Below are 27,146 nucleotides of genomic sequence, written 5' to 3'. Positions count from 1 at the left end.
TATTATTTTTAAAGGATAAATTAAATTTTTATTATTTTTAGAGATTAATGTATAATTTTATTATTACTAATTTAAAATTTTATAAACTATAAAAAAGTCTAAATAAAAAATTTTCCTGTCTTAGGGGTGATAGGGGCTCCTACCAACCTCTAGATTCGCCACTAAGTTTATTTGTATTTCCAATGCATGTGTCGATTGTGTATATTATCTTTCAAATTTTTTTCTTTGACATGAGTATAGCATCATGATTCAAAACTTTTGTTTTTTAATATAATACTTAGAACTACCCATAGTACCTCATCAATCAGGATAATGTATTTTAGCGCATTTAAACTAATATCTTCTTATACCGACAACAACGATGATGTCAATTGAGCTATTTTTATTACTTTTAAAACGTTATTTTACTCCCTCAATTATTTTCGAATACTAATTAATTTTTCAAAAACCCCTAACCTAAATCCCAATAATGTATCAAAGCCATCAACCTCAAATCAGTGAAGATTACCTAAATAGTTGACAACAACAAAGTTTCAAATTATCAAGTTAATGTAAAATGTCAAATCCCCAGTTTCCAAATGGCAACATTGAATTGCATCCACATCACATAGATTCTTAAAAGGCTGGCTTTGCTTGCCTCAATGCTTGAATTTAAAGTTCAATCTTGCTAATTATTTGCATGCAAACAAGGGATATTTTTTTTTTGGGGGGGGGGGGGTAATCAATCCCATATTTCCATGAAGTTGAAGTCATTTTTATTTAGATTTAGTCCCTCTATAAAAAAAGAGTATGGAGTTCTTAGTTTCAATACTCAAAATCATTCCTTTCTAAATTTCAAGCCATTTCAAGATCAAACACCCAAAAGAGAGGTTCACAAAATGGATCAAAGAGAAAACAAGAAACAGAAATCTTTGGTTCAATTTATGAAAACTCAGTTTCATGGGAAATTTCCTCATTTGATCCTTTCGGTTTCTGTTTTTTCCCTTTTGTTGTCTCATTCATGTTGGCTTTCTTTGCTCCGTTGTTTTAGCTTCAATTTCCACAATACACTTCCTTTCCAATTATTTAGTCATAATATAGATAAGAGCTACATGTTCCTTCTCTGCAATGGCCTGCTTGTTTTTCTAGCAAAATTCTCAGGATCTATCAGTTCATCAAAGTACAATAATAATCTCAGTGTTCTTGATGATGATGATGATGAAGATGAAGATATTCCCCATACAGTTGAGTCACTTGTCTTGGACCAGCCCAAAACACCGCTGTCGCAGAAAGATGAAGCAATAGAAAACAGTGCTTTAATGGAAGAAACAGCAGCAGCAGAAGTTGAAATCGAAACTCAAAACTGCAGCCTGCAAGAGGAAGAAGACGAAGGTGAAAAATGGGGTTTGGATCCTTTGATGAAAAATGGTGTTTTTGTTGGAGAAAGCACTGAAAGTACAGATGAGCTGAACAAAAGGTTTGATGAATTTATTAGAAAGATGAAGGAAGAATTGAGGGTCGAAGCTCGACAGCAGTTAGTTATGGTTTAATTTAAGGATCGGTCCTCTTCAATGGATTCAATCACCATAATAAACTCCTTAATTTTACATGTTTCTATGATCAAATTTTAGCATGTTCTTAGATTTTTGAAGTTGGAATCTCTACAATTACAAATTCTTCCTCGATATTCCAAGGTAATTAGGCTGCTGCATGTAAATTATGTGTTTGATTATGCAATATTCAGTCTTTAGCTTTCATACTCCATTTTGCAAGTAAATTTGTTAAAATAAATATTCAAATTTAATGAGTTTTTGACTTTCGGGAATTTTTTTTGAAGTGTCGTAAATTTGAAATTGACAGGTCCTTTTGTGGGTTGATTTTATTCTAAGATTGAGCTTGAATTCTTTTTTTAATTCTATCAAAAACTTAAAAGGATCTTGAAAGGTATAAAATAAGAGTATCTCATTAGGAGAGCGGTGTCTACCAAGCTAGACCAAGTGGTACCATGCCTCCCCTCAAGGGACTCATTAGGTTGGGGATTCGAACTCTACCATAGGTAAAGTGGCCACGATTTCTTTGGTAGGTTATTGTCTTGTGACGAGGTGTTGTCACTCATGAACCATCGTCTCTTTAGGCAACCTATTAAAGTACTCGGGCTCTTTGTAAAGTCAGAAGATACTTGACTTGAGGATAATACCAACTTGTTAAGGGATTTATTAGTTCCAAAGGAACGACATTTTGAATATTTCTCCGAAAAGAACGGACCTTCCCTCAACAAATTCATAAACTTACGTATCATATGGTTCTTATCTAATATTGGATCTTTTCAAGTCAAAAATTTAACTCGTCTTGTCGAGAAATACTATTTTAAGAAATAACATCCAATAAATTTAATTCAAAATTTAATATCTGCCCCTTATTTTATTTTTAAATATCAATTGGAATAATTGGGTATAAATTTTTTATTGGTCCATTTGCATTACTAAACTATGAAAATTATGGCAATTAGGACTTAGCTTTGATTGTCAAAAGCCCTATGGTAGCTTTACATTTACTTTAATTCATATTATATATATAAAGGTAGGTTGAAGGAAAATTGTGGATTAAGGCTCATTATTTTCAGTACACACCACCAGAAAAAAGAAAAGTTTAAGATTAGTCCAATAATAAATCCCCATTTGTCAGCTTTAAGATTTTTTTAAATTGCTTTAAAAAAATAAATGTTTTAAAAATCAGATAAATGATGAAACTGGTCACTCCACTAATTTTTAATTCAACCAATTTGATTGTCAATTTAAAATAATTAAATAAATTATTAAAAATAATAAAAATTTATGAACCGGTTCAATCATTGATTTTTTTGTCCCAATTTCCCTTTTTTATTAGTTTCGAATAGTTTACTTTGGTTCAATTCAATATCTTTATCTGAATCGATTTGATCTAATTCCAACCAACATTATTTGTACTGTGGGAGATTACAAATATTTAAATTTATTTTTTATTTTTAAAATATTTTCTGAATTAACTGAGGGAAGAAATTATTGGAAAAAGAAAATTATGCATGTTGGGATTTTGCAGATAATATTTTTGAGAAATAAGATCTCAATAAACAATCTTGAGATTAAAAAAAAAATCCTTCTTGATTGTGCTTATAAATAAAACTTTGTGCTTTAAAAATTAAAAAGTTTTTACCAAAATAAAATTTAGTAATTTGTCTGCGGTGAAATACTTGTCTTTAGTTTTAGAGAAGAAAAACATCATTTTAGTTTTGTCAGAAAATGAATAAATCAAAAAAAAAAATTCTGTAAAAAAACGTACTTGAACCACAATTAAAATTTCATTTGTATAATTATATTAAATTAAAGTTCATGTAAGGGCGAAGCCAGAAATATTTTTTAGAGGGGTCAAAATTAAGTTGTAATTTTTACGATAGTAAAAATACAATTTCACTATTTTAATAGTATCTATCTTTATAAATTTTGAAAGATTAAATTAAATTTTTATCATTTTAGGAGAGTAAAATGTAATTTTATATTTATTAATTTAAAATTTTCCATTTTAGAGGAGCTGGAACACTGCCAACCCTCAGTTTTGCCTGTGAATTTGTGCATCAAATTACATATTGAATCAAAGTTAACGTATAATTTTAAAATTTATTAAAAAAGTTAAAACCCAAAATTCACTTTAATTTTTATTTTCTAGAGGCAGTAATAATGCGATTGTGGACCTACTTCAATAATTGAAAAAAAAAATGTCTGGGTTAAAAAAAAATGCTATTCTTATCCATTTTGGGTAACTATTTCCACGTCTGAATGTTTATGTATAAATTTATTTATAATTTTCAAAAAACAAGTTGTATTCTTTGAGTCAAAATTTGCATTATTTATTCACAGTTAAGATTAAAATTTAGAATCGAAATTTTTGAAACCAAAATACAATTTAGTAAAGATGGAGGATTAGAATGCAAAAAGTTTTGAAAAACAAGGTAGATTTTGTAATTAGAGAAGGTGATGCAATCTTAATTTCAATTCTTGTAAATAAATGTTAAAATCTACTCCAAGTCCCTGTACTCTTTAAACATTTGAGACTTAATCTTTCTACTTTTATTTTGAAGAATTTTAAAATACAAATCTAATTGTTAATATGTTAAATTTAGTTTCTATTCAAAGTCGATATTTTTATTATATGACTATAGACTGAGTGTTTTTTATTCAAAATTCTACAGAAGAATAATTTTAATGTTACTAGCAATCGACTTGAATTTTGAAATATAAAAACAAAGAGACTAAAATCTTAAAAATAAAGTAAAATAACTAAATTTCGGATGTTGAAAAAGTAAAGCGACTTAGCATAGTTTAACCAAAAAATACAAGCAAATAATTTAACAAATCCACTATTAAAATTAATTTTTCTATTAACAAAATCATCAAAATTCAAACATAATAATATTAATAATTAAATTCCATCGATCAACTCTAAAACTCGAATTAAATACAAAAATTAACATTATTTACCTTTAGATACTAAAATATACAATATTTATCAAATACAAACATCGAATTAAACCAAACAAATAATACAGATATCACATTAGAATTTAATTACTATTTTGAAATAAATTTACTTGAAAAACTTTTCTTCAATGTTAATAAGTAAAATTTTAAGGACAGTTTTGTCATTTAACAATTTATATAATAAAACAATTTAAACCATTATTAAAAATGACTAATCAGTTAAAATTCACAATCATTACACAAGTTGCCACCCATGCTAATGTTGTTGTTTTTTTTTTTAATTTTAGTGACTGGACAAATAAGGTGTGGTAGGCTGATTACTTTTTAATAATTAATTAAAAAACTAGAATTTAAAAGAATATATATATGAAATTTATAAAATTTAAAATTGAATATAAAATAAAAATAAACATAAAAAATCAAAATTTTCAAAAAAAAAATTTTAAAAGAAAATTGATTAGCCAACTCTTAGTGAAGAGGTGTTCATTGATCGAATAGCTCTCACCCAGTTAATTTACCTAATCCATTTTAGGCCAACCTTAAGCTTAGGTTTGTCAAATTTAGATCAACATATTTTTTTATTAAAACTAATATAAAATATAAAAATATTTTTATATGTTTTATTATTAAATTCAAATAAAAGTATATTTGAAATGGAGGGTAATATACACTTAAATTAGCTTGAATTCATCTCTTTCTAATTGTTGCAATAATAATAATTATAGTTAAAGTTCAATTGACACTTATTATTCTCTTTTATAGGTGTTGTGATTAATTTAAAATAGATAATTTCAAAATTATATATGAACTTTGGTTTAATGTGTAATTTTATACATGGATTTTAATTTTGAGCAGTTTTATATATGAAATTTTGATTTGATTCAATTCTCATAAAGTATGTAGAGAAACGTCGGTGACCGTAGTCAACCCGTGATACATCGGTGATGAACACAAGAGAAGCAAGGCGGAGGAGCAAAGGCAACAGCTAAGGCACGAAAAAGAGATAATGGAAATAACTTTCATTAATTTGTTGAAGTATTAAGAACATTTAAAACATATGTTGAAACTAAAGTTTACCCATTTTCACAACTTGTTTTCACCAATTTGCATTCTTGTAGTCTCAGTGAAAGTTAACCGTGATGTGCCGGATGCAGTAAATGGATCTCCACGGAATACTAGAATGCCTAATCACGACAATTATTTCCTTAACTCTATCTGATATGATGCAAATATCGTCGTCCCTAATAACATATGTTCGCAAGTTCGTCAAGAATAATTCTTATGATTCCATATTCTCCTTACCCATAATGGCAAACGCTATTGTGAGCAAGTTTCGATTCTCGTCTTGAGCAACTGCAATAAGGAGGATCTACGTATATTTTTCATATAGCTAAGTCCCAACAACTTGCCCAAGTGGCTGGCAGTGTGGAAATGCTCGCACGCATGGATCGAATGTCCAGAACATCTGGTGGAAAACTCTTTTTCCCGGTTGTAGTTGGTCATTCGGGCCATAATAACGTCATGTCTACAACTCATTGACAGTCTCTGGCACATACTGTAACACCCTTTACCCGAAACCGTCGCTGGAGTCGAGCACAAGGCGTTACCGAACTTAGCTTACTAATGCGGGGCATAAAAATTTACTTTTAAAATTAATTTAGTTTCATTCATTCAATATGTCACTAAAAATGATCCTCGAGACCCTAAAACATGAAATTGATACTGTTCGGGAACAAACCGGACTCAATAAAAATTTTCCGATCACTTAAACAAATCAAAACAATTTATTTCATCTTTCATAAACAAACTGTCCATCTACGACATAGTTACTAAATAAATCATAACTCGAGTTACGAAACTCAAAATTCAAATCTATAAATTTTCTGTGAAACTAGACTCGTATATCTTCTTACTAAATTTGTTTCATAATTTTTGGTCCAGCCAATTAGTACAGTTTATTAGTTAAAATTTCCCCTTGTTTTAGTGTTCGGCTGCTCTGACCTCTATTCACTACGGATTAATTTTCTCCCTGTAAAGAATTCAAATAACCATGATATTTATTTCTATTAAAAGTAGACTCAATAAGGAATCTATACATATAAAGTATAACTCCTAATTATTTTAGTGCAATTTTTAGTGAATTTCTAAAGTCAGAATAGGGGATTCAAAAATCACTCTAATCCTGTCTCACCAAAATTTAAATATCTCATAAAATACAACTCCTTTATTTACTCTGTTTCTTTCATATGAAAATAGACTAAAAAATATTTAATTTTATATCTCATTAACTATCTAAATCCATTTCTACTATTTTTAGTGATTTTTCAAATTCAAATCATTACTGCTATCCGATACTGTTTTAAGGCCAATGCCATGCCTTGGCATGGTCTTACATGGGACCTTTGCCTTATAGTATCTTATCAATGCCATGTCTTGACATGGTCTTACATAATATCATTGCCTTAGAAACCTTACCAATTTCGATGCCTTGGCATGGTCTTACATGGTATCCTTAAACCCTAATGTCATGACATTTGTATCCTACACATTCCTAAGATTCAACCGGGACTTTCTGAAATTACTTCTCCGTCAATTCATGCTTGAGTATTCTTTGAATAATTTCATAAAATAAATATACATATGCTGGAAATTAACAACATTAACATAAACTAATCTAATATTGCATTTATTTACTGAAAACTTACCTCGAAACAAAATACAATCAACTATATCGATTTAGTCCACTATCTTTTTCTTTCCCCGGTCTAACTCCAGATTTTGTTCTTCTTGATCTGTAATAAAAAATTTAGCTTATTTAATATTCACATTTATTAAAACAGTCCTTGACTCAAACTTTGGAAAAATTACACTTTTTCCCCTAAACTTTTACATATTTACACTTTTTCCCCAAGGCTCGGAAATTAAACTTCATCCTATTTTCTTATGTTTTATGACATGTTTATCATTTTTCCCTTCTATGTCAACATCAAAATTGTAATACCCAGCTAAACCGAGAAAACTGCGTACCTCTGATACATTATTGGGTGGTTTCCATTGGACAATCGCTTCAATTTTCTTTGGATCAACCCGAATTCCGTCTGCAGATACTACATGTCCCAGAAATACAACCTCTGATAACCAGAATTCACATTTACTGAGCTTTCCATACAACTGTTTCTCTCGTAAAATCTGTACAACTATTCGAAGATGCTGATCATGTTCTGCCTCTGTCTTCGAATATACCAATATATCATCAATAAAAATCACCACAAACTGATCTAAATACGGCTGAAAAATACGGTTCATCAAATCCATGAAAGCAGCTGGAGCATTGGTCAACCCAAACGGCATCACTAAAAATTCATAATGGCCATAACGAGTACGAAAGACAGTCTTAGGCACATCACTTTCCTTTACCTTTAGTTGATAATACCCGGATCTCAAATCAATTTTTGAAAATACTAAAGCTCCCTTAAGTTGATCAAACAAATCATCTATACGAGGCAACGGATACCGATTCTTGATCGTCACTTTATTCAACTGTCGATAATCAATGCATAACCGCATAGAACCATCTTTCTTTTTAACAAACAATATTGGAGCTCCCCAGGGTGAAATGCTTGGTCTGATAAATCCACGATCTAGTAAATCCTGTAACTGCACCTTCAACTCTTTCAACTCAGTGGGCGGCATTCGATATGGAGGTATAGAGATTAGTGCTGTACCCGGATACACTTCAATAGCAAATTCAACCTCTCTCATTAGGTGGTAAGCCCGCAATTCTTGAAATACATCTGAAAACTCACATACAGTCCTGATCGACTACACCGACTTACAACCAATCGAATTAATAACATATGCCAAATATGTTGAACAACCTCGTGAAGCAATTTATTAGCTTTTATTACCGAAATGATGCGTGTCGGACCACCGGTACGGATGCCACTTACTTCAACTCGTCCCCATCCTCCGTCTCAATCTCGAACCTCTTTTGTAACAATCCAAAATCACCCCATATTCGGATAACCAATCCATGCCCAAAATTATATCAAAGTCCCCAAATGGCATAATTAACAAGTCAACCGAAAAGTTTTATTCAGATAATCAACGGGCATCTTAGATGACTGATTCACTAACACCGCTTTGCCCCAACGGACTCGACACCTCAATAGACACTCTAGACATTTCGGATTTTAATTTTCTCAACTCAACTAAATTGAATTAATGTAAGAATGTGAAGATCCGGGATCAATTAACGCATAAACAGCTCGAATACAATAAAAATATACATTACTACATCGTGGGCATCGCCTTCTTCACGAAGTTTTGACCACATAAGCTCTAGCCGGTATTCGCTTCGATCGCCGAGTAATAATATCACTGCTCCTTCTACCAGCTCCTCTTCTAACAACCGAACTACCTCTACCTAGACCTCTGCCTCGAGCAGTAGATATTAATTTCTGTGATGTGACAGGAGTATCATTTTTATTCTTCGGACGGTCTTTAACAAAATGTCTGTCGACCCATAACTAAAACAACCTCCGGTCACTTTCCAACATTCACCCAAATGTCTCTTTCCACAATGTCCACATTCTGGAATGTCTACATCTCGAGGTGGACCTCGTATACTACCAGTAGATACCGTCGCCTGTTTTCCCTGGCTTCTTCCACCTCTATCTCGATCTAAAACCAATCTCCAACCACCTTGAGATTCTTTTGGTGTTTTCAACTGAGGGTTCCAACTGGTAGTTCCCGTACGCTTTCCAGCTGGTCTAACACTTTGAGTCTTTTTATTAAAGCCCAACACTTGTTCTACCATTTTAGCTCGCTCAATCAAGTCTACTATTTCAGTAATACGTTGAGATACCAACTGTAATTTGATCTCATCTCGTAGACCCCGTAAAAATCTCTTTCAACTATCAGCTTCAGTTGGAATAAACTCTGAGGCATATCTACTGAGTCTCGAGAATTCCCTCTCATAGTCTATTACTGACATGTCACCCTGTTGTAACGTCAAAAACTCTTGTTTCTTGTCTTCGATGTACATTTCTCCGATATATTTCTTTTGAAATTCTTTCTGAAATAGATCCCAAGTTATCAGATTCTCTGGTAAATGTCGAACCATTGATTCCCACCATAAGTAAGCTTCTTCTTGTAACAATGATACAGCACAAATCAAACACTCTCGGGGGGTACAATCTAATTGTCGTAAAATTATTTTAGTCGACTCCATCCAATTTTCAGCTACAGATGGATCGACTCCTTTCAGACCCATAAATTCATTGGCACCATACTTTCTCAATTCTTTTATCGGGGCCCGTCTTTGAATTGGAACTGAAGTCATAGCAGGAACAATTTCCACTATTCTTTGTAGTGCATCGGCAATTTTTCTATTTGTATCAGAATCATCTCTATCATTTCTTCTTTCTGCTCCAGGAGGTTGGTTTCTCATCAGGTTAATACTAGGTGTTACCGATTCAGTTTCATCTAACCCGTAAGATTCTTCTTCTCCAGTATGCATTTCTTCATCAGTATCATTTATTCTTTCATCCGATATCTTTAATCTATAAAACAAAACAAATAAATAGATCAGCATCCAAAAATCCCGACTCAATTTCGACTCAAAAGTGGCATGTACTTCTAGACTCAATTTCGAGCTCGATATAACCCGAGAATCAGCTAAACCTGATAGCTCTGATACCAACAAATGTAACACCCCCTAACCCCAAACCGCCGTCAGAACAGGGCTACGAGGCATTACCGGATATATCAGACAACTTATGGATATTTTACAATTATTATAACATTCATAGTATAATTGAAGAATTATGTCCCTATAATGGACTTTCGAAGCCCAACACAAGTATTAAAGTGGAATGGGACGGGACTTGTTCGAGTATTCAGAGATTTTTTTTTTTACAAAAATTTTCGACAGCATTTCTTCTTAATTTTTACATAAAACCCCCTGCAAATTCAAACCAAAAACCAACTAATCCAAAACCAATGGCACAATCAAAAACAATTTAAACCTAAATATATCTAAATCATAACCAACTCATTAACATAGTCATTTAATAACTAAACATTCATAATATTAATCCAAATTAACTAATAACTTCATTCATTTTTCATTCCAACTTATACCAAATTATATAATATAATATTTACCATTTTATCAAACGAATAGCAAAATATGGTATACCATTCTTATAACCAACTTTACAAGTATATCTATATAACTTATACAACACCTAGTACATGCCACTTTCAATTAAGAAAGAAAACATCACCCAAAATTTCTTTGAGTCGGGATCGTTCGGATCTTTGGACCGGGTACTAGACTCCTATTAACTCAAGACGAAACAACCGCACGCTAAGTATTCCGTACTCAGTGGTATTACCATAATTCAAATTATAATAGCAATAAAGAATTTTAATTACCAAACATGTAACTATCTAATTTCACGAATATCAATTCATTCTTAAACTTTCATTAATTAATAATAACGATACAATTTTTATCTATTCTTCAGTTTCTATCACATATTACATGTAACAATTTCAATCATTACATGAACATTAAGTTCATGCCTTTCATTTTCAATCTCAATTTCAATCCACTATTCAACTTTTTCGTTTCTTTCAATATTTCAATAATATAATCAATCAATTTATTTTAAATTTCCCATCTTAGATATTCACCCTATTGACAAATCCGGACTTTGACGGATACACGGATTTCAACCCAACACACCATTACGGCACATTGTGCCTAAAACGGTACATAGTACCTGATCAGTATACGACACATAAAGTGCCTAAAACAACACACGAGGTACCTGATACGACACACGAGGTGCCTGAAATACGACACATAAAGTGCCTGATCAGTAAAGCCGACAAATTCCCGTACACTTCCAGATCCTATGGCATGCCAATTATATCCGACTTAGCCCGACTAGTTAATAGGGTATTTCTATTCTCAATTCACTTTCATTTCCATTCCAAGATTACTTTTCAATTAAAATTTTCACATTCAAATCAATTTACAATTCAATTATACATACACATTCACCATTCAATTCAATTCTCATTCAACTCAAATATCAATACTTACCTTATAATTCACTTATTAAATATAGAATCGATATAAAACATTTAATAAAAAGTAATTTGAATTATAGTAATACAAACCGTGAATTTCTCGTTTTAATCCTCGATAGCATTCTCCTTTCCTTTGTGCGCCGATGTCTTGGGTTCTTTGTTAACTACGAAAATAATAATAATTTATAATCATCAATATAACACAATTCAATTTAATCCATGAGCCTAAACATGCAAATTTAACCATTTTTATACACATAATTCCACTATGTACTTATATGTTCATTCAAAGCTGTCTACTTGAATCATTGTTACTAAATCATTTATATCTTGAGCTAGGAAACTCCAAATTAAGATCCACTAATTTTTCCTGAAACTAGACTCACATATATTTTTACCATAAAATTTTTAGAATTTTTGGTTAAGCCAATAAGTACAGTTTATTCTTTAAAGTTGCCCCTGTTCTGCTGTCAAATAGTTCCGACCATTCTTCAGTAAAAATTAATTATATCACAGTACAGAACTCGGATAATATTTCCGTTGATTTCTCCTGAAAATAGACTCATTAAGGATTCTAAACATATAACTTTAAGCCTCTAATTATTTTTCTTAAATTTTTTGTGATTTTCCAAAGTCAGAACAGGGGAACCCGAATTTATTCTGACCTTGTCTCACAAAATTCATTATATCTCTTAATTTACAATTCAATTGCTTATATCGTTTCTTCTATAAGAAACTAGACTAAATAAGATTTAATTTCATATTTTATTCATCCTATAATTTAATTTCTACAATTTTTGGTGATTTTTCAAACTTAGACTACTGCTGCTGTCCAAAATAGTCTTAGTACAAAATGTTAATTTACTTTAATTTCAATTTAATCCTAACTGAATTCACTTACTTTTCTATCTTAATTCATACTTTATTTCTATTCAAATTTTGTCCAAACTCATAGTTAACTATTAAATTTTCAGTATATTTTCATAATTTCGAATTTATTTCCATTTAATCCTAAAACTCAAAACTTATAGCTTAGTTTACGATTCAACCCTTTATTCAATTCCAATCAAAATTTCTATCAAATAAACCCTCAATTCCATCATTTTATTCAACATGAACCAAACTTAGAAATCTAATGACTTTCAAAATTTCTACTTAAAACAAGTACTATTTATCTCTAGGATTCCAAAAACTCAAAAATCATAAGAAAAAGGGCTAAATTGACTTACCAAATTAACTTGGAACCTTTAAAACCCTATTTTCCCTTTTTCTTTTCTTTCTTTCTTTCTCCCCTGTTTCTTCTCTGTTTCGTTTCCTGCTATTCTGTTTCCTTCCTTCTTTTTATTCTTTTGTTTCTTTCCTTTATTTCCTTTTTATTTACTTTACTTTTAATAATAATAATTTAAGATATATTTTAACACATAAAAATCTCAGATTTTTATGCTTATGCCGCCTCACTTAGGACAAATGGCATAATTGCCATTTTGGTCCTCTTCATTTTCTTTTAATCTACAATTTAACTTTCATCATTTATTCAATTTAGTCATTTTTCCTAATTACTCTTAATTAAGCTAAATTCACCTAATTTAAACCTAATTAAACACATCGCTAAACTCATAAATATTTCTAGTAATTATTTTGAACTCGATTTACTAAGACGGAGGCCTGTTAATGTACTTTTCCGATGCCCGTGAATTTTGGGTCATTACATTTCTCACTCTAACATGTACTTACGAACATTAGGTATTTTTACCGATTATGTTGTTTTACTCGTTTTCACGTAAAATCGCTTAGCAAAAGTTGTTTAACACAATTTCAAGCTTCATATTCTACCATAAAACATCAAAATAAACACATTTCACCTATGGGTATTTATTGTTAGAATAAGCTTAATCAAGTTACCGAGACTCAAAAAACGTAAAGAACATTAAAAAGGGGCTAAAACGGACTTACAATTGAGCTTGGAAGCTTGAAAAACCCTAGCTATGTCTTCTTCATGTGAAATTCGGCCAAGGGGTTGAAGATGGACACAAATTGGCTTTTAATTTTGTTTGTAATGCATTTTAATTACTAAATGACCAAAATACCATTAATTAAAACTATGGTGTTTTATCTTCCTTTAGGTATTTTTGTCCAAACTAGTATAATGGTCTAATTACTATCAAAGGACCTCCACTTTAAAAACCCATTACTCACAAGTACTTAGTACCTTTGTGAACTAGAACACACATTTTACAAATTTTGCAGTTTAGTCCTAAATATCAAATTGGACCCTCTATCGATAAAATTTCTAAACGAAATTTTCACACAATCATGAAATCATGCCATAGACCCTAAAATGAAAATAAAATAAATTTTCCTACCTCATATTTGTGGTTTCGTAACCACTATTCCGTTTAGGCCCTATTTCGGGATGTTACACATACTCCCACATAGTGGCTATCCACCATTGTAGCTTATTGCACAATGCATCCCAATCTCCATACAACTACTCTATGATCATCTATTTAGCTATCTATGCTTTCCGGTATGACACTCGGTACTGGAATTATTCTTACATTTCGACAATCAGTACCAAAACTAGAACGGTCAGCATGTCATTCACCATTCACATGATGCGGTTGCAGATAGTTTTGGAATCAAGTTTGCAGTGATCTTGAATCATTTGTGTTAAAGTGCATGTGTAAGGCCCAACAAAGTTTCGAATCCCCCACATTTGCGACTTCTAGATAAATGCGGTTCGTACCCACCAATTGTAGTCTTTTGCAGACCTCTAACACTCCCCAATATATAATACTGGTTTAAATACAATGATTTTGTAGTTAACCGACACATTCATGCTATATCGCTTAATGACAAATATGCACTCTTTCTTGGTTGCGATTTCTTGGCCCATGAACAACTCCTCACATTCTAAATTTGCGACCAATCGGTAAGTATGTAGTATACCAGGTACTTCAAGAACTCGGATGCATGCGCTGCATCGAGATCTATGATTGAAATGTATGCCCCAAAATTATTGAGTATTACAATGCCTCAACTCGGGTTCTCAAATAAAGACACGTTAACATTTTCATCGTCATTCACGCATTCGTCATCGACATCATCTAGGACCTTCTCTAGATCAGGACCTTTATAATCTTCAATCTCATGATCAAAAGGATCATTATTATCAAATCCATCATCACCATCCGCACTGGTCTCAATCACAATCGGATGTATTTGTAAATAGAGATCCAGGTTAAGGTTCTCAGACGCAAGTTGAGCATTAAGATCGATGTCGATACCGTGTACAGTCGATCGCCTATCAACAAACGCTCTCAGAACCACCGTACACAAATCTTGAACTCCATGTTCTTCACCTTATTGAGTGAAATATTCAGTTGGTTTCACATTAGCTAACTTATCAAACAACTGAATCAGATCAGTTTGGTGACTCTGATCTCGGCAATAAAGTGCAACTATTATCTCCATGTAACAACCCAAAATCTGTGGGCATCGAGAAAGTGTGTTATCAGGCCTCCGTCTTAGTAAACCGAGTTAGTAAATAATTATTAGGAGTAATTATGAATCTAATAGTATGTTTAATTAGATTTTTATTTAGTGAATTTAGCTTAATTTAGAGTAATTAGTGAAAAATGGCTAAATTGAATAAGGGGTAAAAGTTGAATTATAGATTAAAAGAAAATATAAAGGATCGAAATGAAAATTATGCCATAAGTAAAAGGTGAGGTGGCAAAGATTAAACAAAAATCTAAGATTTTTTTGTTGGAATATAATTATGTAAATAAATTATTTTAGTTATAAAATTATATTAATTAATTTAAGATAATTATATCATAAGATTTTTATGTGTTAAATAAAGTATGATTATGATAAGTGTAAGGTGATAAAAATATACATATGTAATGATAATATTTATACAATTATAATATTTTATTTAAATTAGTAGATATTTATTATTTTTATTATTGAAAATAAGAGATATTTATTAATTAAATAATTATAAAATAAGATTTTTATGTGATAATTAAATAAAATTATGGCAAATGTAGGGTGATGATATTGGACAAATGTAAAACATGTGTGTGTACAATTGTTATATATATAATTACTATTAAATAGATACTTATTAATTAAATATAATATAAAGTAAATAAAGTAAAAAGAAATAAAGTATAAAATAAATAGAAACAAAACAAAAGAAAAAGGAAAGAAAGCAGAGAAGCATTCGAAAGCTACAGGAAGAAAGAAGAAAAGAAAAATTAAAGGAAAAACTAGGGTTTGGAAGCTTAAAATTTTAATTGGTAAGTCAATTAAGTCATTTTCTCTTAATTTTGATGTTTTAGAAGCTTTAGAACAAAGTTTTGTTGGAATTAAATTAAGGTTTTGGAAGTTTTTAGGTTTTTGAACATAGTTCATGTTGAGCAAAATAATGAATTAGGGATTTAATTGAATGAATTTTAAGTTAGAATTGAATAAAGGATTGAATTGTAAACTAAGCAATAAGTTTTGAGTTTTAGGGATTAAATTGAAATAAATTCAAATATGATCAAAATTAAATAGTTAAATGTGAGTTTGGTAAGAAACTGAGTAGCAAAAAGGTATGAATTAAGAAAGAAACATATATAGATTTAATTAGGATTAAATTGGAATTAAAGTAAAAGTTAGATAAAAATTTCAGCAATTAAATTGTGTTGTGTTAATGATTGTGAAATTATTTTAATTGTTCGTAGCTAACATTGAGCCTGAAGCATCGGCCTAAAAAGGAAAAGAAAAGATCGTCGAGGATTAAATCCGAAGAGAATTCTGGTTTGTATCACTATAATTTAAACTTTATCATTATTATGTGTCTAATTTACTAATTATGTGTGGTAAGTATTTTAAGGTAAGTGTTTAGTAAAATGATAAATTTATGATTGGGTACTGAAATTGAGACTGATACTGAACTGAATTATAGAATACTGAATATTGTTTTGAGTACTAAATTGAATTTTAAAATTACTGAATATTGTTATGTGTATTGCATTGAACTGTGAAATTACTGAAGTAATGAATTACTGCAATATTGTGAAACTGTTTGAAATAGGGAATTATATTTGATGCTGAACTGAGATGGAAATTGTACTGAAAAGTGAATTGAATATCATATTAACTAGTCGGGTTAGTCGGATATAGTTGGCATGTCATAGGATATGGAAGAGTACGGGTTTTTGCCTGCTTACTGACCAGGCACTTATGTGACGACTATTGTTACTGTTACCGATTCGACACTTTGTGTGTCGAATATTGTTACCGTTACTGTTACAAATTCAGCACTTTGTGTGTTGAATATCATTATCATATCGCTATCGTTCTTGATTCTTGTTTAGGTATCTTGTGTACCATTAAGGCACAATGTGCCGTACTGGTGTGTTGGTTGGAATCCGTGTATTCGTCGAGTCCGAATCAAGTTAATAAGGACAAATGAAATAAATTTACTAATAAAACTAAATTTGAATGATATGACATATGTGAAAGGTGATAATTGAAATAAAGAAATAAGAATGGTGTATATATATATTTATATATATAATCAAATGATAACATAAAAAGATTGAATTGTTCATTAAATGATAATTGTAATGTAAAAGTATGTATGTGATTTAATTTATTTAATTATAAATTGAATTGTAGTGATACCACTGAGTATATGCATACTCAGCGTACGGTTGTTTCCATGCGCAGGTTGTAGAAGTCAAGTACTGAACCAGCATCCAAAGCTAGACCCAACTTCAGCAAACTTTTGGGGATGCATATTTTCTTTTGGTAATGTGGCATGTACATAGGATGTGTATAAATGTTATTATGTTTTGAATATAAATGGATAAAAATGTTAGCAATACAAGTCTAAGAATTATAATGAAAGAAGTTTATCCGTTTCAATTTAATTAGTACACTGATAAATTTAAATTGAATTATATTGATTGAGTTTGATTAGAAGGTATTTAGAATAGAAAATGAGTATGTGAAATGAGTTGGTTGAATTGGTTATGTTTGAAATGGATACGGTTTTAATTGTAGGAGGTTTTATGTAAAAATAAGCAGAAATGCTGTCAAAATTAAAAAAAATAACAATTTCCGGAGTCCTTGGACGAGTCTCGTTTCACTTTTAATGCATGTTTTAGACTTTGAGAGTTCATTATAGGGACTTATTTATTAAATTATACCATGAATGTTATTTTATTTAAAAATTATTCGTAAGTTGTCTGATATATCCGATAATGCCTCGTAACCCTGTTCTGGCGACGATTTGGGGTTAGGGGGTGTTATGCTCTACGTTTTCATCATTTACAAGTTCCATATAGGTGAATTTGATGGGATCTATCGAAATTGAAAATTTGTAGAATAGTTTCGAGATCCTCCTCCCACAATGTCTAACAATTTTTACATCGACCCTTTCTTTCATATCATCAACCAAGACATTTCTATTAAATCTCATTGCTATTTGTTGGCGACATTCAAATATACATCTAACTGTTGTTGTCAAAATTACTCCATCGAAATAAATGCATACGAAAAATTGAAAATCCATTTTCAATACTAAGTCTGCAAAATTAATTAAATTTATCAATATTTCATTTTAAAAAAATACTGAAAAAAATGAAATTCATATATACTAACCTAGCGGATTCTTCATTGTTTTCTCTTCTTTTACACCCAAAATTTTTCCTCTTTTATTCTTATCTTCAAAACCGTTCAAAAAACACTGCTTAAATAAGGGTTCAGCATTGAGTGCTGCCTGTCAGGCACCCTCCACTGGGTGTCGCTTGTTAAGTACCCTCCACTGGTCACGTCTCTCAATCACCCTCCACTTCTTTAACCTGTTTTTTTACCCGATTTGACTTATGTATAGGGACAAAATATAGGTGCCGCCTTATTCACTCCCTCCATCCTTAATTTATATATTTTACCCTATATCATTTTCTAATGATGTTTCGATGATCAAGTCAGAAAAGAAAAAAAAGTGGCGCCACCTCCTCCATACCCTCTACCTCTAAAACTGTTGCAAACATACTATTTTGATAAATAATGTTATTGATATAGTATTTGATTTTTGTTTTGAATTTTCTATGTAAAAAAAATTCTAATTACTATTTTTAATAAATTTAACCTTTTTTTGTATATTAATAACTATAATTTTAAAGACACTTTTGTCTTTTAAAATTTATATAATAAGACAATGTAAACCGCCATTAAAAAGGATTAATCAGTTCAAATTGACAATCATTACATACGTTGCTATCTATGCTAATGTTGTTGCTTTTTCTGAAAATTTTAGTGACTGGACAAATAAGGGTGGTAGGCTCATTACTTTTTAATTAGTAATTAAAAAATTAGAAATTTAAAGAATATATATATACACGAAATTTATAAAAAATTAAAATTGAATATTAAATAAACATAAACATAAAAATGTTAAAAGTTTAGAAATTAATTTTTTTTAAATTGATTAGTCAACTCTTAATTGAAAGGTGTTCATTAATGGAGTAGCTCTTATTCAGTTAGTTGACTTAATCCACTTTAGCTTAAGCTTAGATTTTTCAATTTTAGATCAACATGTTTTATTATTAAAACTAATATAAAATATAAAAAATAATTATATTTATATATTTTTATAATTAAATTCAAATAAAATGTATTTAAAATGGAGGATAATAGACACTTAATTTAACTTGAATTCATCTCTTTCTAATTGTTGCAACAATAACGATGATAGTTAAAGTAAAGTTCAATTGACACTCATTATTTTCTTTTATAGGTGTTGTGATTAATTTAAAAATAGTTAAATTTTAAAATTATATACTAACTTTAGCTTAATGTGTAATTTTATATATAGATTTTAATTTCGAACAATTTTATACATGAAATTTTGATTTGATTCAATTCCCATAAAATATGTTAGGAAACATCAATGACCATAGTCAACCCGTGATATGTCGATGATGAACACAAGAGAAGCAAGACAGAGGAGCAAAGGTGACAACTAGGGCACGAAAAAGAGAAAAGAAAATAATTGGAAGTAACTTTCATTCAAATGGTAAACAAGTATATTTTAAATTGCAACTGCAATATATTTATACATCAACAGTTTAGTCCCTAACCAATTAACAGTTTATAGTTAGATTGCAAACTAAAACACTAACTAACCAGTGATTATCAACTGGTCTTTCAACAAAATAATTATTAACATAATTATCGACATAATATTATTTTATGTTTACATATTGCATATACAAATAATTATATCTATTTAATATAAAATAAATTAATATATTTATTTTTTAACTATATATGATTGAATTAAAATTATGAATATAATTTTTTTAAAGAAAATAAAGAGCTTGAATATCATGATAGTGGCAAAAGAGAATTAGGGTAGTAAATCATGTCAAATTTCAAATTTTTTTGAATTTCAAGGGCATAACTGCAAAACTGTCCATTAAACTTTGTATAATATACCTATTATAAAATAAAAGGATGAGAATTTTTTTCCTTAAAAAAAACAAAGAAAAAGAAAGTGTAGTACTAACATTTTTTTCCCTCAAAGGAAAAAAAATAAAATAAAATAGAAAAAATAGCTTTCACAATTATTATTTTTATTATTTGATCTTTTCTCTGTGCAAAACCAGAGAAATTGATGAGAAGAAGAAGAAAAAGAAAAAGATGGCATGCAAGTGTGGAGGCTACTACTACACTTTGAACGCAAAGGCGAGCTTCGATCGCGACTTAGCGAAAACGCGAAAGTTTCTTCTCCGAAACGTTTCGGTGATCCGCATGTTCACGAGCGGATTCTTCCGCAGTAAATGGCGATCCATTGCTGGTAAACGTCGCATCTTGAGGTCGGTGCCTGATATTTTTCGTTTTATTTTATGATTTCTAACTTTTTCCTGTTTGATTACCGAGAAAATTGTACAAAATGAAAATTTAGATATCCGTGCTCTTTTTTCTTTTTTGCTTGAATGTTATTAGTCTTAATAATCGAAGAGCTGATTGGAAGCGTTTATTTTAGGAGAAAATTTGGGTTTGTCGTATCTTAGAGCTGTACATTGCAGTTAATGTTTCGTTGGCGATAAAAATAAGAGAGCAAGGAATATTGTTGAATTGATAAAAAGCGGAATCTGTTTTTGTTAGAGCTGAAAAATTAAATTAAGTGACGATTTTTTAGTTTATCTAATTCAGAAGAGAGAAATCTTAACCATTCAGCTCTGACAAGAAAAAGAAGAAGAAAACACTTGTAAATTGTAAAGCTATATTATCAAATTTCGAATTTAGATATGAAGCCAATTAACGATTAGGAGGATTTGTTCCGTTTTGATCAGATTTTAAGGCAATGTAACGGGAAAAAAGATAAAAATGATTTCGTTGAGTCACTTCGAGTAGTTAGTATACTGTTTTCTTTAAAAACAAAGCTCATGTTTCTGGTTTTTACTGAAATGGAATTATCTTAGTATGGTGGAGTAAGCATGTGGTTTTGTTGTGGCTCAAGTGCTTCTAAGTTCTATGATACCTCTTCTTCTTATTCCTTTTAATTTTCATTGGAAGAGATTGATTCTGTGCAAACAAGTTACTGCTTAGGTTGCTTGGATTGCAGTGATGGGAGATTACTTGGCAAACTTAACAAAATTTAAAATTTTATGGTTTTCTTTTTAGCTGAATTATATACCTTGCTCTGATGTAGAAGTACTGATTTCTTGCAGCATGGATGCTCGAGAGAAATCGAGATCAACGATACTGGAATCATCAAAAGATAAGAGGGTGCCTATTTTTGTAATGATGCCTGTGGATATATTCACTCTTGATGCCTCTGGGTGTCCAAGAATTAGAAAGTAAGGTTTAGGCATTTCATCTGCTCGATCATCAATATATTGTATGGTTCAGCTTTTCTAAAAGGGAGGTAGACTCAATGTCTGCCTCATACATTCCACTATAAGGAGACTATAATCACCTTGTCCTAATTAACATTCTCATTTATTGGAATTTTTTTTTTTTGATATCTTAAATTTTGGATAGTATGCCTTGTTTTGATTTCCAAAATAAAACGGTTTTTGATTTGGTCTTTGTTGTTTCAGACTCAAGGCCTTAACTGTATCTCTAAAAGCACTCAAGTTGGCAGGTGTTCATGGAATTGGAGTTGAAGTCTGGTGGGGAATAGTGGAGCGTTTCTCACCTTTTGACTACGATTGGTCTCTGTATGAAGAGTTGTTTAAATTGATTTCTGATTCAGGGCTGAAGTTGCATGTTGCTTTGTCTTTTCACTCAAATATTCACTCAACTCATGGAAAAGGGGGTGTGAGTCTACCACTGTGGATTTTGGAGGTTTGCCATTTACTTGTTATCTTCTAATGGAATTGTCACAGAGTAATAATTGCACGGTCAATTTACTAAGGTTTTATTTTGGTGCAACACATTAGACTGGTGGGATTCTTGCCATCCTATCTGTCGAGTGATTTAATAAATTCAGATGGCAAAACTTACTTTTGTTATCCTGTAAGTGAGACTGTATTCTATCTTCCAATATGTCTTCAGCTACTTCATTGAAAAGCTTATGAGATAGGAAATTCACTAAGAGCACCTTATTTATAAATTATATTCTCTTACTGCTAGCAAATATATTTTTTTCTCTTTTGCTGTCAGATTGGTGATGTAAATAAAGATATATACTATAGAGATCAACAGGGGTTCTCCAACAATGATTATCTCACCCTAGGGGTGGATCATGTTCCTCTGTTATCTGGGCGGACTGCCCTCCAGTGTTATGAAGATTTCATGCTTAGTTTTGTTAACAAATTTGAATCCTTTATTGGAACTGTAATTGAAGAAATAAGCATCGGTCTTGGTCCTTCTGGAGAACTTAGGTACTTTATGGTTCTTATGTTATTCTTTTCCTTTTTTTTGTTCAATCTATGAAGTAATTGTTGAAACATGATTATGAAGTCATTGCATGATTTTCTTAGTGCAGGTATCCTGCTCATCCTTTTGGTGATGGTAGATGGAAATTCCCTGGCATCGGTGAATTCCAGTGCTATGATAAGTACATGTAGGCATAAACTGTTTCCATCCTAATACAAACTCAGGTGTTTCATTATTCTCAAGATAGTTTTGCTTGCAGGATGGAGGACTTAAAGATGGCTGCATGCCGAGAAGGAAAACCTCAATGGGGGGACAAAGGGCCACAGAATGCTGGCTGTTACAACAGTCTTCCATCTGGGGTGCCCTTCTTTGAAGAGGGAAAGGAGAGCTTTCTATCCGATTATGGCCGTTTCTTCCTGGTACTATGCTTTATCTGTAATATTTGCGAACCAGATTTATGTCTGTACATTGTGCAGATTAATATTCTACAACATTCATGCACCAATATAATATGTACTGCTACCAGCATTAACTTATAGTATTCAAACTGTCCATTTGAATTTAATCCATTGACCGGATATCTGCAATATAGAAGAGTTGTGCTGAATTTACTGACCGTCATATTGAGAGGTTATTTATGATCATTACAACATTTTTATTGGGGAAAGTGCATCATAACATCATGTTTTCAGAAATCCAATATGCAATCCCCAGCCTCAGATTAAACATGATTATGGAAACAAACTCAGCATATAAAAGCCATACTTGGGAATAATCTTTTGCAGGAATGGTACAGTGGTAGGCTGATTTGTCATGCAGATGCCATTCTTGCAAAGGCAGCAAAGATCCTGAAAAAATACCAAGAAAATGAGCAAACTTCTGTTATGTTGGTGGCTAAAATTGGTGGAATTTATTGGTGGTACCAGACTCTATCACACCCTGCTGAACTTACTGCTGGTTACTACAACACTGCTCTGAGAGATGGTTATGATCCAGTTGTCTCAGTGTTGTCTCGACATGGAGCTGCTTTGCATATTCCGTGAGAATTTTATCTTTATCTGGTTCTTTTTTTTATTTTTTTTCATTTTCTTCTTTAACCAGATGGATTTCTGTTTGGCTGGGTTTCCTCTTCAAAAACTTTCTGCACAATGCATTATTCATTTATTGACTGAAAATAGTTTTGGTGCAATATTTGGGTGAACTTGTACTTGCTCACAGAGTACAGTGGAATGATTGACATACAAGGCTGTGAATCTCATATCCACCTTTGAGTCTCCATAATGAAACTAATTTTTGTAGAAACTTTGGAACCAATTTGTTTTTATCATTTTGCAGATGTACCAAATCTTGAGGTTAAAGCTTACAAGATGTAATATAGATGTTAGGGAATAGCAAGCATCAACAATTGAAGTTTTTTTTTTCTTTTTTTCTGTCTTTGCTTCTTCATTGTGCCCCTCCTCCTCGTCCTCCTCTCTCTTATCTAAGTTTGATCATGTATATTGGTTGTAGATATTTATCCATTTCCATCCTGCATTTTCATTTCTTCAACTTACCTTGCAGCTGCTTAGAGATGATGGACAGTGAAACCCCACCAACCTATCTTTGCAGTCCTGAAGGATTACTGAAACAGGCATGAGTTCTTTTTTATTGACAAAATTTTCTTTTCTTCTTTGACCAAGAAATATGTGATTTTAGTCATTGCCATTTTAGCTGCTTAAATCTACAAATGGTACTGTTCCATGACTTGAATTTATCTTGTAATTGATTAAAGAAGTTTATGTAGTAACATGTTTTGACATTCCCTTCATGCCTTATTTGGTGTAGACCTGTCAATATTCCTGTTGTGTTTATGTATTTTGTTATGTCATATTCATTTTTAAGCTGTTTTATATTTATATAAATTTTGACTATAGATTTTAACACATTCTTACTCTTGTTCATGTTATTTTTCATGTAGAGTGTTTTTTTGTCAAATTTAATTATTTCCAGTGGCATGTCGGATATTGACAAGACTTACTTGATGCTATTTTTTAGTAACTATTCGCTGAAATATGTTTACAAGTGTAGCCTCTCACCATATGCCCCTTGAAAAAGAAAAGAGAAAAGATTATCTTGTTCCATCTTCATGATTTTGTGACGAGTGAACCTGAATCTGTGTACATTTTAGGGCTTAATGGGCTAATGCTTAAGGCCTAATCCCTTTCCAGACATCAAGAAACAGTTCTGTTTTCACCTTCTATGACAGATATATAGAGAAAACATCTGGTTGCATGTTATAAGGAAGTTTAAATGAAGTTGGTAAAACTGTATTACTATTATATATGATTTAACAGCTAAAGAGTCAATACCAGATGCAACTTGTCTCATTAGTAATTCCTATGCTTCCCTTGTGCCAAAACCTAATTTCTTTGACCTTCTGACTTTCAATGCAGATGCAGTCTGTTTCAAAGAAAAGGATCGTTAACTTGATTGGAAGAAATACAACCGAACGACTTGACAAGGTAAATATCCTTCTATCTTAACACAATATTGTCTACCTTTCAGCTTAATAATAAGATTTAATTGTTTTTTTGGCAATGATTAATATGGTACTCGTGATGGCTTTTAAATCTCAGGTTCACAATTAGTTTAGTACTTGTCCTTTCTCAGTTCCTTTAAACTTTCTGTTGCCGGTATTTTCTTTACTAGAATGACTCATATTTGCTCTTTCGTTCTCTTTCAAACTCTCGCAGACTGGACTATGGAAAATTCGTTCAAACTGTTACAATCCCCAAGCAGAAGTTGTAAGATCATTTACTTATTTCAGAATGAATGATAGTATATTTAGGGTTGAAAATTGGAATAACTTTGTACCTTTTGTCAGAATGATGAGCACCGATTTGTAATATACTGTTTCAACTGTCTACCACTTTACTAAGCTCATTAAGATAACCCTGCCCCTACTTTATTTTTTTTGACTGGGGGACGGGGCAATTGCAGAAGCTTTTGTGGTCGTGTCTTATATCTGGTTATACATCCTTTCCTCATTCATTTCCGGCATTGATATTTTTAGATGTTGGAAAATAAATCCAAAAAGTATCAAAAGGTTCACCAAAATTTAAGGAAGCTAAAATTGTATGAAAAAGTGGAGTTGTGCTTGGTTAGATATTAAATCCTGTGTCCTATTTAGCAAATTGGAACTATGTGCTCTGAGTCTCCATCTTTTTACGAAGTATCTGTGCCTTACACTTGCGTCTGACACATATTTAGACATGAGACCTTCAAGAATCCTATGGGAAACTACTCATATTTGACACTCACACACAAGAGTCACATGTTTGTTAGAAGTGATGTTGGTTTTGCCAGTGCTTGATGCTAGTATAACTTTGTGGAGCTTCTTCTCCAGAAGGTGTGAAAAATGATCATTGAGAATCATATCCTTCTGATTTTCAATCCCAGTTCTTCCAGCATCTAATAGATTTCATGTTTTATGACCTGGTTGAAAATTAAATTACTAACACATGGAAACTCATAGATTCATTTTTGAAGTGGTTGATGGACATGGTATTCAGTACTTTGCTATTTGATAGGCCATGTTGTACTGGAGGCACTTTGTTTATTTTGCTATTAGTCTTTCTTTATTGTGGTTAATATGAAAATACCAAAATGTTGTATTTCTGTAGCGTGTTCCAATTCTTCATTTTTCTTGAAATACTTGTATCAAACACATATGAACCAGGCCTTTGGCAAATAAATTGGAGGCAATTGTGACTTGCATGTACTTCTCATCATCGTGATTTGTTGTGATGTAGCATATAGTTGTTAGAGATTGTTATCAATGTTGGAACCCTATGTGTCAACAATATGCAACCGTGCAGTGATCAATCCACACATCCTCTGAGCTAAATATTGAGATCCTATCCCTGTCAGAACAACAGCTTATTACATATTGGGGGATGACTGATCCCGCACTATGTCATATCCTGAAGGTAAGCAATAATGGATATAGATGTTATGTATGATTAAATATTCACATTATCTAAGGTTGTGCATGGTCTGCCTGTTATTTGGATAATGTATCCTCCCCTGTCGATGTCTATGTTGGTTCGGAGTTGTCTTACTTACGCTTCCTTTGGTAGGAAAGAAAGAAACGGGTGAGAAAACAATTTAATCTAATGGTTGAACTACATTAAAGTGCTATTTTTTAGCTCAACTATTAGATTAAAACATTTTCGTTCTTTATCTCACACTTTTCTTCTTCCTACCAAACAAAGCTTTAGGCTTACAACTTTATGATGATCAAAGATGAACCTTAGATGTTTGTTGAGAAAGAAGAGGTTGGAAGCTTGAGAGGCAGTTCACATGGTGGTATGCAGACATCCGTACTGTCAAGACCCCAGGTTAAGAAAGGGGGAGAAGAATAATGCTGCTTCTTCTACCTTTCTAATTAACCAGAGGCACTCATAAACCTCCCTCTTACGGCTCTTCGCACACTACTGTGTGAACTGCCTAAACCTTTAACCTCTTCTCGACAATTTTCTTTAGTGGCTGCATGACGTAGTGTTCCTAGATTTTGACGTAACTGGATCATCATAATAGTATCTACATAAACTTCACCGTCTGGACCCCGTAGGTATTTTTTCCCCGAACCCAATTGTATAATCAGTCAGCCTTTTC

General features: G+C 31.6%; 3 protein-coding genes and 1 long non-coding RNA gene across 5 annotated transcripts; 2 read left to right on the top strand and 2 right to left on the bottom strand.

The window, feature by feature from the left end:
• Nucleotides 1–518: 518 nt before the first annotated feature.
• On the top strand, nt 519–1,804 carry LOC108469474 (uncharacterized). Its single transcript, XM_017770354.2, has one exon. The coding sequence runs from the start codon at nt 738–740 to the stop codon at nt 1,527–1,529; it is 792 nt and encodes a 263-aa protein (XP_017625843.2). The 5' UTR covers nt 519–737; the 3' UTR covers nt 1,530–1,804.
• Nucleotides 1,805–9,405: 7,601 nt separating this feature from the next.
• Nucleotides 9,406–10,014, bottom strand: LOC128296673 (uncharacterized). Its single transcript, XM_053032125.1, has one exon. It carries the CDS (start codon nt 10,012–10,014, stop codon nt 9,406–9,408), a length of 609 nt encoding a protein of 202 aa, XP_052888085.1.
• Nucleotides 10,015–11,723: 1,709 nt separating this feature from the next.
• On the bottom strand, nt 11,724–12,985 carry LOC128296522 (uncharacterized). Its single transcript, XR_008287136.1, has 2 exons — nt 12,827–12,985; nt 11,724–11,761 (listed from the first exon to the last, which is right to left on the bottom strand). It is a non-coding gene; the product is annotated as an uncharacterized LOC128296522 (long non-coding RNA).
• Nucleotides 12,986–20,116: 7,131 nt separating this feature from the next.
• Nucleotides 20,117–25,471, top strand: LOC108467472 (inactive beta-amylase 4, chloroplastic). 2 transcript variants are annotated; one of them, XM_017768093.2, is made up of 10 exons: nt 20,117–20,479; nt 21,338–21,466; nt 21,710–21,956; nt 22,275–22,495; nt 22,600–22,677; nt 22,750–22,909; nt 23,276–23,529; nt 24,051–24,120; nt 24,923–24,991; nt 25,223–25,471. In XM_017768093.2, exons 1-10 carry the CDS (start codon nt 20,304–20,306, stop codon nt 25,373–25,375), a joined length of 1,557 nt encoding a protein of 518 aa, XP_017623582.1. In that variant the 5' UTR covers nt 20,117–20,303; the 3' UTR covers nt 25,376–25,471. The 2 variants fall into 2 exon arrangements, with proteins under 2 accessions (XP_017623582.1, XP_017623581.1); XM_017768092.2 differs by having other exon boundaries at nt 22,738–22,909.
• The last annotated feature ends 1,675 nt before the right edge of the window (nt 25,472–27,146 follow it).

The sequence above is a fragment of the Gossypium arboreum genome, chromosome 8, assembly GCF_025698485.1.
Source record: "Gossypium arboreum isolate Shixiya-1 chromosome 8, ASM2569848v2, whole genome shotgun sequence".
Lineage (NCBI taxonomy): Eukaryota > Viridiplantae > Streptophyta > Magnoliopsida > Malvales > Malvaceae > Gossypium > Gossypium arboreum.
This window is presented reverse-complemented; position numbering and strand designations above follow the sequence as displayed.

What these genes read in the sequence shown, in the direction of transcription:
- LOC108469474 (XM_017770354.2), top strand. Translation starts at nt 738, where the DNA reads ATGAAGTTGAAGTCATTTTTATTTAGATTTAGTCCCTCTATAAAAAAA.
- LOC128296673 (XM_053032125.1), bottom strand. Translation starts at nt 10,014, where the DNA reads ATGCATACTGGAGAAGAAGAATCTTACGGGTTAGATGAAACTGAATCG.
- LOC108467472 (XM_017768092.2), top strand. Translation starts at nt 20,304, where the DNA reads ATGGCATGCAAGTGTGGAGGCTACTACTACACTTTGAACGCAAAGGCG. An exon ending in GGTAAACGTCGCATCTTGAG is followed by an intron (nt 20,480 to 21,337) that starts GTCGGTGCCTGA and finishes GATTTCTTGCAG; the next exon opens with CATGGATGCTCGAGAGAAAT. An exon ending in CAGTGCTATGATAAGTACAT is followed by an intron (nt 22,678 to 22,737) that starts GTAGGCATAAAC and finishes TTCTCAAGATAG; the next exon opens with TTTTGCTTGCAGGATGGAGG.